General features: G+C 43.4%; 1 protein-coding gene across 1 annotated transcript in view; it reads left to right on the plus strand.

Moving 5' to 3' along the window:
• PTP4A1 (protein tyrosine phosphatase 4A1) overlaps positions 1-10,441 on the plus strand; it is a 52,313-nt gene extending 41,872 nt beyond the window's left edge. The window contains exon 5 of the mRNA XM_086926456.1: positions 8,996-10,441. Coding sequence (XP_086782582.1) covers positions 8,996-9,113 — 118 coding nt within the window. The 3' untranslated portion in view covers positions 9,114-10,441. The remainder of the gene's footprint in view (positions 1-8,995) is intronic.
• Positions 10,442-11,096: the final 655 nt, after the last annotated feature.

Here is an 11,096-nt window from a genome sequence, read left to right on the forward strand (position 1 = left end):
ATATCCGGCTCATTGACGAGCTTTTCCAGTTCAGACGGGCCATTAAGTCCTTTTTATTTGTCTGGTTCTTCTTTTGCGGTCTACTTTTCTGAGCCCTTTTCAGTGTTGTGTTGTCTACCTTGTCGAAGCGCCAGGACGCCCCTTTGCTGGGGCAGCTGTGCGCAGTATAAGTAAAAATAACATAACATAACAGTATTAGGTGGTGGAATGATTACACCTTCTCTAGTTCTAATAGGCTTGTCTTTCTTGAAATAATTTTTGATTTTGTCAGCAAATGACATTTTCCTCTTGCTTCCGTACATATTGTAAGGTCTACCTCCTTATCATCTGATCCTTGCAAAAACCTAAAAGTTGTGAATCAGGTAAGAATTCGGGATACCACATAGACTGTGTATCCAAAAGTTCTGTGATTAGCTACGACCTCTTTGTTTACAAAAAATCCCTTTCCAATACCAGCACGTCTCAACAGTTGCAACAACCAATCAACCCTGTGATTGCAAATAATTTCAGCCAATGGGTGCGCAGCCTTTTCGCGAGACGCGGTCTCACGCTCCGGCACTCACCCCTCCTTTACAATACCAGCTTCGTTACACGCCTGCTGTTTCAACCAATACCAGCGCGGCACGGAGTGACGTCAGCGCAGCTTCGCGACCGACTCCCTCCTTCACAAGGCAACGGAAACTTTGAATTTTTCTTAAAGTGCAAGTGCTCAATTTAGTTAACGTATAACATTCGCCACTGTACTAGAGTGTCTATAAAGAACGCTTTGTTTCACTGCAAGTAAACCTCTTCTGTCTACTTTTCATATACTACGGATAGACTCTTCTGCCTACCCTTCACACAAGCATTAGAGAACCTGTTACTACTTTTGACTCCTCCACTCTTTCCGGGATATATACAAAGTCTAAAGTTTCACCAATGAACTCTCCTGCTATCACACAAGCTTCGATGAACCTTTTACTCCTTCCTCGTGTGACCCTTACTAAGTAATATCACAACTGAAGTTTCATTAGCGGACTCGTTGCTACCATTTATTCAACTGTTCATTCAGAAAACCCTAATCAGCGCTTCCAGTTCTGCCTAACCATGCACTAATCTTCCTGACAGTAAGTGACCTCGCTGCGGAGTGGATTCTACTCACCACACGCTATTCTGCCCCCGGGGAATTTCCAGACAACATATAACAATCACTAACAATTTGTTAATAAACATTCAATATAGCAGCATTTCATAAAACAGTTAAAACATTTCATAACATTTTCAAACCAATAAATTTTCAGTCGATCGATCTCCAGGAAAAATAGATTTTAGCAGCACATTTAAATTTTCACGATTTATCAACAATTGACCTACCTACCTGTCTCAACTAGTCCCAACCATAGCTCTGCTACCAGAAAATTACTGATAGAGCGCGCAGGTCACCCGACTCTGATTTTACCCAATATACGCTACTGGGCCCATAACATGTCTTATCACTTATTTCATAAATCAGGTAACCTACACACCACTATCAGTAATTCGAGTTGTTTTCCTTTCTATATATTTACGTGTATCTGACTTACCAATCCTCGAGAATCACGGGTACCTAAGATCCCCATGGATCAGGAGCTGAATTTGAGAGCCAAGTAGATAAACTCCAATACCACATACATTTAAAATTTTATATATACTTTGTAATAACCACACACTCAAGAAGTTTCAAAAACCTTTATCTATTAATTTTCGTTATATGCCATGAGAATAAGGTTTACACAGATCAGACAATCAATGACCAAGATTAGAAAAATAGTATAACTATGAATTAACGTGAGGATCATCTAACATTCAAAAATATAAAGGAGAGGGGAAAAAGGGAACACGCTGATTTAATCTAACAGATTTGTATCGCGTTACTAAAGGTTGGGTAAGAACAAGGGAACATTCTGCTAAAAATGCTAATTTGAATATACTAAACGATATAGAATAAACGATACTCTCAGGATGTGTTTAATTTCTATAGGAAGGGTAACAGTGGAACATACTAGATATGCAAAACAATTCAGACTTTGAGTAAGGGTAAGATAAGGAAGATAAGGAACATGCTAGAAAAATACTTTCATAAAGGTCAAATGTCAGATAATTCACATAGGCAAGATTGCTTTATTAAGAAAAATAGGAGAGAAAGAAATTAGATTGACAAACACCCACATATATTATATTTACCGAGGACAGAATGAGGACTAACCCTGGCCACTGGTCAGTTGGGAAAGGACCCTCAAGGACTTAGAATGCCAGTAGGCGAGCAGGTACAGCTCATGGACAGTCAGGACAGGATCACCCCAGGAATTTGGATCAGGACTGGGCTCATCAAAGGGTACGACCAATACCTGCAGCTTCGGATGCAACGCCTGCGCTACGCCCTCTCTGCAAGGAATCTGCCAATAACCCCGATTGGGTTCTCGAATCTCCCAGCAAAGTGCTTCGCCAGCACTCAAAAGGTTTCTCCACCCCAGACTTTGAGACGACATGACCATTGCCCGGTGAAGCCGCTTGGTTCGGCTATAGAGGAGTCTGGCGGCCATCACCTACCCAGCCGGACATTGGTGCATGGCACTCCTCGTCCTTTCGCTGCTGTCTCCTTATAACTTCCTCCGATGACCTCCTCTCTCTCTCTCTCTCTCTCTCTCAGAACCCCTTTTCTTGTCCCCATCTTCCTTCTCACCCTCTCCTCTGATCCTGACCTGCCGTCTTGTTCCGTCCTTTGTGAGTTCCTTTCTCCCTGCTCCCACTCATTCCCACGTTTCCCTTCTCCCTCCTTTCCCTTACCCCTATTTTTCCCTCGCTCCCATTGCTCCTTAATATCTGCTGTTTTTGTAATGATCTAATCATTAGATGTATTTGTATATCCTTGTTTTTCCTCTTCCTCGCAACGATCTTTCATGTACATTTTGTAACGTTTGTAATATGCTAAATTCCTCATGAAAAGCGATCTGATACCTCCGGGTCTAGCAGCGCTATATAAAACTCTTAAAATAAATAACAAATAGGTGCCCTCCTCTTCGTGCAGCGGATGCGCCTAAGGAGCGCCAAAGGAAAGCCCGTCTGCGCCCATCAGCGTCCCGGAGGCGAACGGGCGCGGGTCGGGCTGGGCTAGCTGGCAAGGATGATTAAATACACGCAGCAGGAGCTTCTTGCCCTCAGGGACCACAGTAACCACTGTCTCACGGTCTTTCCCAAACCTCCCAAGGGTAACAGGCGCTGCCCTGGTTGCAGCTGGCTACCTGGTATGGGCGTCATGTCTTCTCCTAAACCCATTTCCAACAAAAGTAACTGCCTACTACTTAACACTAGGTCCTTGGGGAAGCATGCTCTGGATGTTTTTAATTACTGACGGACCTAAAACCCTCATGTCTTATTCTGACTGAAACCTGGCCTGGAGAGGGCTCGGGACCAGATATTGCTACTGCAATCCCCCCCCCCTGTCCTCCCTTGTACCAGTTCTGTGGTCTGACCACTATTTAGCAGAATTTCAGATCGCTCACGTCGAGGGGCTCCTCCAATGGGCATGTCCGCCAAGCCCAAGATGTCAGAGCATTCCATCGGGTTTCGCCTGCGATGTTGGCTCAGGCCCTTTGTATCCACCCATGCCAGCTGACGGGTTTGCTGGAGACGGACCTCGAGCACCTGCAGATCTGGCTTACCCAACGATTAGATGAATTGGCTCCTCCTCGGGCCCATCGGACCAATTCCGTGAAAGCATCCGCCCCCAGGTTTTCCTCTACACTTGCTGAGAAGCGGCGGCAATGTAAAAAAGCCAAAAGAGCATGGCGCAGGCACTATGACTCCAGTTCTAAGGAAGCCTATAGAGTTCATTAGAGAATACCACCACGCCATTACTGCAGGTAAAAAGTCTTATTTGGCAAAAAGAATCGAAGCAGCCTCCAACTCCTGCAAAGAAATCTTTAGGGTAGTAAAGGATTTCATCTCCCCTTCCTAGTGTACCACCAGGACCTTGCACTCTGGTTCACCGAGCTTGCCAACTTTTTCGCCAATAAAATAAAGACCATCCAGGCCTCTTTCACTGCAGCCGGTGTGGCCGGGGCACAGGAAGTGCCCCTGCCCCTTTTGCTCTCGAACCCTGAAGGTACCGCTCTTTGGGACTTTCAACCGCTTACCCTTCAGGCCTCCCTGGACCTTTTTTCTAAATTAAAATCTTGCTCCCCGTTAGACCCCTGCCCCACTAAACTCCTCACTCAGGTAGCACCTGTGCTTAATCCCTTAATTAATACGCTGCTTAACCTCTCCCTTAGCACAGGGGTGGTCCCTCAGCCGTGGAAACGGGCCCTGATTTTGCCTCTCCTAAAAAAAAAACAACCTAGACCCCAAGGTCCATGGAAATTACAAACTATTTCCCTCCTACCAGCACTTAAGAAAGCCGTGGAGAAGCACGCTCATCTCACTCTTGCTAACTTTCTTGAGACACACAATATTCTTCACCAGTCGCAGTCCGGGTTTCGTTCCAACTTGAGCACTGAAACTGCTTTGCTTGAAGTCTGAGGCCATCAACGAAACACTGGACTGTGGAGGTAAAGCCATGTTGGTAATGCTTGATCTCTTGGCGGCCTTCGACACCGTCCCCCATGACAGTCTCCTTTTTAGACTTCGGGAGATCGGCCTGAGGGGGTCGGTGTTTAGTTGGTTCAAGTCCTTTCTAGCTAATCGCCAACAAAACATCTGGGCTCCTCCTTTCTCTGCCACAATGCCGCCACTGGAGGTGGGAGTTCCTCAGGGCTATATTCTGAGCCCAACTCTCTTTAACATCTATATGACGCCTTTGGCGGCTCTTGCAGAGGCGCACAGGGCTCAGATAGTGTCGTACGCTGACAATACCCAGCTCCTGTTCACGTGCAACAGACTCCGACTTTGATGGTGTGAACATCAGGGGTTGCCTTGAGGCTGTTTTCAACTGGTTTGGTCAGAACAGCCTCAAGTGCAACTCCGACAAGTCGGAAGTGCTCTTCTTCGGCTGTCCTTCGGACCCCAGATGGGAAGACTGGTGGCCTGCAGCCATGTTCCCCCCTGCCAGTGACTCTGTGGTCGCAAAAAATTTGGGAATACAGATAGACAACAGCCTCTCTCAAACCCCAGGGTCTGGGCTTGGCTGGCAAATATTTTGCCATCCTAAAGATGATTAGGAAATTTCTGCCCCTACTGTCACTGGACCATAGAAGAGTAACGGTACAGGCCCTGATAGGCTCGCGCCTCGATTACTCTAATGTGTAGTATCTGGGCCTTCCAGAGTTCCTCTTGGCACGCCTGCAAGTCGTCCAGAACTCTGCGGCATGTGCCATTTTCGGCCTCAACAGAGGAGCCAGTGCCAGGGATCTGCTCAAAACTCTTCACTGGCTCCCAATCGGAAAGCGTATTGTATTATAAAGAAATCCCTCAATAACATAACATGTGTTTTAGGGGCCATACCAATCCACCCAACGTCTCAAACCATTGTGATTGCCTAAAAAATACTTTATTGCTTTTGTGGTAACCCCCCCCAGAAAGTAAGTACACAACCTTATTCGTAAGTGGTCAGTATTCTTGACCGGGATACTTTAGCAGTAGGACATTGGCTAAGACCAAAATATACAGGGCAAGCCAGTGAAAGTTTAATGGAAACAGAGGGTGTGGGACCTCCGGGGGGGGGGGGGCTGATTAATCTCGCTTGCCATACCGAAGGCCCCCAGTCTAATGCACACTTGACTGCTGAGGATCTTTTCCCTGCCACCAAGTTGGTATCCTCCCATACCCGGGGAGCCAATTGTGGCGCAAGTACACTATCGATGGTGTGCCGCCTGCATCCGAATGTTGAAGCGTGAGAACTATTGTGACCAATTTTATTAGAAAAAAATATCCCGGGCAAATTGGGCATTTGGTAAGTCAGGATGTTAGCCTGTTCTCGAAGACACCGCACCATTTTTCCCAGGGCTCCCACCCTTCCCTCCAATTTATCAAATCTTTGTATAACGTTTTCAAACTCAGAAAGTTTCCAGATTAGCAAAAATGTCCTGTGAAAGACGAGGCTCTTCTGCCACGGCCAAATATTCACTTATTTGCCTCTTGGTAATTTGTGCCCAGCTTGTTGATTTGGGCTGCCCCCCCTTGTTTTTTTAGACCATACCCCACCCTCTACCACCACCTGAATAAATTTGTATGGTATCCAGTGCTTGTCTTCGATCCCCCAGGACGCACAAGTTATGGTTACATCTTCCGAGTAACCTCCGGTGTAGGAAACATCCTGAATCTTGGTATCAGGGCTAACTCTTGAGACTGTTTTCAAAGAGTCCCCTCCTATTAATGAGACTGTCCCCTGACGTTATGACAAATGTTCCTCCACACAGGAATTTTCCTCAGTAAGTACATCCACTACATTGCTCAAGAAGGATAGAACGGTGCTGTTGGTCTTGGGCTGCTTCTCGGCCCTATTTGCACCCTTACTTTGCTTTTCTGTATGACCACGCAAGAGGAAAGTAATCAGCACCACCAAAACCAGAAAACAAATCGGACCTCCAGGCAAAGGAAAGCTTTCAAGGAAGAACAGCGTGTCAATCCAGCAGTACGAGCTTCCAAAGAGTAAGCCGGCCACAAACCAGCCTCCCCTACAGCGCGAGAATAGGGGGGGTGGGGGGGGTGTGGACAGGTTCAGACCCTTCTACCCACAGAAAAGTACCAAGGTCTAGCCAGCGAACTCTGGATGCAAGAACTGACGTGTGCCTTCTTGGTAAACCAGCTACTATGAGGTCGTCAAACCTCCAGCGTAAAGGGCCCAGGCGGTCACATAATAAGTGAGAAGGGGACAGCACCCTGGCACATACCGTGTTGTAAGGAAAATCAAACCTGTGCAACTTCTGCCACCAAGAGAAATGGTCCAACCTGGCCGATGAGTGTCCAGCCGCAGGATTTAGAAAACACTTTTAAGCCCGGCGCTGGGAGAATCCAGCAGTTCCGCCTCACCAGTGGCAATTGATTTCTGGCACAAAATGTCCCAGGAAGCAGTTTTCTTCCACAAGGGTGTTTCTTTACCAATAGTTTACAGTTGCATGCATTGTGGGATTCTTTAACACCCCAATAATACAAAAGCGCCTCATTTGAATATGCCAGCCAAGGTGTCTTATCTACAATGATTTCTCGAAAGGGCTTGCCAAATGGGGTCTAGAGAATATTCTTTGACATGTCACATTACATAGCAACTAACCACATTTTAAAGTATTAGTTTAAACAATTGGTGTAAATTAAATTCAATTTAAATCGGCTAAATATGTTGCACTATGCTTTATCGTTCCTGGAAAGGTTGTTCGTCCATAATAATTGGCTGGAAGTAACTTGCATTAGGCAAAAGTTTGTAAACCAACGTTTCCAGACTAAACCATTATACGGTGGAATTATACAAAGCATGTGCATCTATAATAGCTTCCAGCTGCAAAGTTATTATTGCAGGTAAGTTACTTATGGCTCTATCTCAGTTGTTGAAAGGATTGGCTTTTCTATTAAATTGGGGTTTATAAATGTAAATGAAGGTCTCTCGTTGGGGATTTACATGTATCGTCATAAGCACTTCAATATTTCGGCCTACTAGCGGAGACCTGGAGCACTTCTTTAGATGTATCTTCCTAAGTGGATATTTTTTTCCCTTTCTTCAGGAAGGCCTGTAAAGACACTTCAGTGATAGAAAGACAATGCTGCCTAAATACATAGGCTACACTGGCTGCATTCTCACCAGGAATTGAAAAAGGGTAGCCAGTATACTAAATTTGTGTAGTTTTTGTAGTATTCAATGCACAAAATCTTCTCAAAATCCTTTTTTTATTTCATTGTAGAGTTGAAAGGAAAAGACAGAGTAGCCACATAAGATGCCATTATGTCTTTGAAAGAAAGAAGCCGTGCCTTTAAGATCCCAGAGACCACCAGTATCCCATCATGCAAAGCTAGTGGAAGTTACTTCAGTTCTTTTTTTTTTTTTTTTTTTCCGGGTCCTGCTTTCAGGAACCTGGAGCATTGAGCTTTACCAATATGGTGTTTCTCCTTAAAATTCCTTCCTGAATTTAGAAAATGACTGCTTCACTCAGTCTTTGGTCTTCCTTTTCGTGTTTGTTTTTTGACACACTTTGCGGTTTTTCACTCAAAAATGCCATCTCTTTTTGGTAAGTGCTCAGACTGTTGTAAGAAGAAGGCCAAGACTGATCCTCAAGGAGTGTCTTGCTGCTTCCCATGTTCCTGATGCTTTTTCCATCTGCAAAACCTTCTCAGAACGTACTCTGCATGACTGAGAGAAAATCCGGCTTAAGGGAGCAGAAGCGTATTCCCCTAGAAGAGAACTAGGATTACAGGTAAGCAATTTATTCTTACTTTTTATGTCCAGTAGGCTGTCAATGGTCAGAGACAATGCCTCTGTATGCTTGCTACTAGGCCTTTGTATAGTGCAGACTTAGCCAAAAGGCTAAGAGTACTACATATACATACATACATACCCATAATTCCTGTTTTCCCCCTCCAACGCCACAAGTGGTCCAATAGTCTCCAATGCTTGTGTAAGATCTCCTGTGCCTCCTCGTGGAGGGGCCCCTATCCTCTTCAGAGATTGAGTAATCTCATGAAAGACCATGTATTAACATCTTCCCACGAGGATATGGAGTATTCACAATTCTCAATTCTGCACATCACTGGTGCAAAACAAATTGTGCCCTCTTAAGATTTTATGGTTTTATCTGTTTGTGTGTGAGACCTTAATGCAGTCCTCACAAAGTCCTCCAACAGCCAAAAAATTAACTGTCAGTCACACATTTATATATCGTATTAAATAATTCAACTAGGCAACATTAGGTTGTGTGAACCTGATGGGGGAGACCTAAAATAGGTAAGTAGTTTGCTTTACTCTTGGTTCTTGAAGTGCCTTTAACAATTAGTCTCTTTTAAACCTGTTGAGACAGTAAGATATTTACCTGTATTCCACTTTTCTTCATTTTAGGAAACGTAGAGGAGCCTTTAACAGCAAGCAACTACTGTATTTAGAAAAGTATCGTCCCAAGATGAGGCTACGTTTCAAAGATTCAAATGGCCACCGAAACAATTGTTGTATTCAGTAAAAAACAGGCTGCTGAGAATCCTCATTTTGAAAACCGAATCTAAACCACGATCTATATTTGGGCTGATGTTAATGCAAACTTAATAGAAATGTTTTTTTGATGTTTTAATAGGTGAAAATTGTGCTTCCACAGAAGTATAAAGATAAGTAATGTAGATCACTACCTTGGCAACCATATAGTTGCTGAGGTGCCTTAGGTCATTATCTACATAAATGGGCTCAAAATGTTTTTTTCTAAATGCGACCTTTGAAAATAAGTTTGAATTGTCTTTCCTTTAATCATGCATTACTTAATCTAATTTTGTTGATCCTGGCTTCCTAACAAAGCTGTTCAGCAAATAATATAAACGATTAGGTGCCAAACGTCCCAGCACAATAACTACAACATTTTTTTTTTAAATCTAACATACCTGTAGTTCCTGAGTTCTGAGCCGCAAACTCTCTAGACAGTAACTGTTTTTATTCCAACATTAGCTTGTGAAACATGAAGGATTGAATAAAACAATGGTCATCTGGCTTCTAGCTGTATGTTTACTTACACCCACACAGCCAAATTCAAAAATCAGGGTTTGCACAACTTTTCATTTTGTTACATTTTTGTTAGTATTTGCTCTTTGTTTTTGTATAGTTTTCATTCTATTATCTAAAGAACAGTATTTAAAGAATGGTCACAACAGTCTGGTACATATTTCTGGTAGAAATCTATCTTTTACACTGTACAGAAGCACACGTCTTATCTCCCGACTCTAAGCCTTACAGTTAAATTGTTTGGGCTGCAAGGTGGAATGGCCTGATATGGATAGGAAAGTCTAGTTAATACTTCTAGTAAAATGTTGCCTTTGTCATGTGCAGGAAGTATAGAATCTGCCCATTTACTTTTTATTTTTATTTTATTCTAGAGGCTTTGTTATTGTAGCTTAAACAGTTCTTTTCCTGTACCTTTTTTAAAGTAGTTTGTCAACTTGCTTTGTCGGAAGTGTTCCATCTCCCTTCTCCCATTTGAGTTTCTGCGGGAATCAGGGCAGACCTCAATGACTGTACTATTTTGTATGCCTTTTGAGCTGCGTAACTTTGGATACTTGATTTATTATGTAATTGATAAAATAGTGATGTGTAATGTTAGCTCAACCATATATTTATACTGTCTTGGGAATGTGTGGTGTTAGTACTGTGGGAGAAATTATTTGCCAGTGTTCACCAGCTTATAAAATCTAAGTGCGAGAGCTTAAACATCTGAATAAATTATGAAAACGTCTACAGTGGTAACTAAATCTGATTAAATGTGTTCTTGTTATTTCATATTAAATATCTTAATTATCTGGTCATTAATTCTTTCTACCAATTGGTTGCTTTCGAAGACCACGTTTCTTTCTTTTGTAGCACTGCACATTCCACTGTTTAATGTGCCCATTGTATCTCTATTCTGTTTGGGGGGGGGGGGATGTCTGTTTTTTCATCTACGAAAAATGCAAGATTCAGGTATATAGCAGTTACCATGGCCTTGTTGCACGTGGATGCAACTCTCTAGTTGGTCCAGGTCTGTGTGCCCTCTAACTGTGGCCAGGTCGCCCAGTACTAATAACCAGAAATCCCTTATCCTACCACATTCCCACAACACGTTTTGAGGTCTGTGTGTTGCCTACATTTTTTTGGACATTCCGGGTATACACTTGGGTAGATGGTGTTTTTAACTTATGCTGAATGTAAGAGTGATATGTTTTTTTTTGGGGGGGGGCATTCTTGATCTCATATGGTTTATCCAGTATCCAACTCTCATATATCCTCCAAGGAAATTCTAGTGTGATCCTGTAGAGTCATGTGATGAGAGCCTTTTTCTATTCCTCATAGTGTACATGGCTTGCACCCCTTTCCTTTCGGAGTTTCATTTTGCCTAAAACCACGTTAGTCAATTTACCACGTGTTTCCCCAGGTTAGATTTCCAAGTAAATCGTCCAACTGATGGACGATTTGTAGGAAGAGTAAG

This window comes from Lissotriton vulgaris, chromosome 6 (assembly GCF_964263255.1).
Source record: "Lissotriton vulgaris chromosome 6, aLisVul1.2, whole genome shotgun sequence".
NCBI classification, from domain to species: Eukaryota; Metazoa; Chordata; class Amphibia; order Caudata; family Salamandridae; genus Lissotriton; species Lissotriton vulgaris.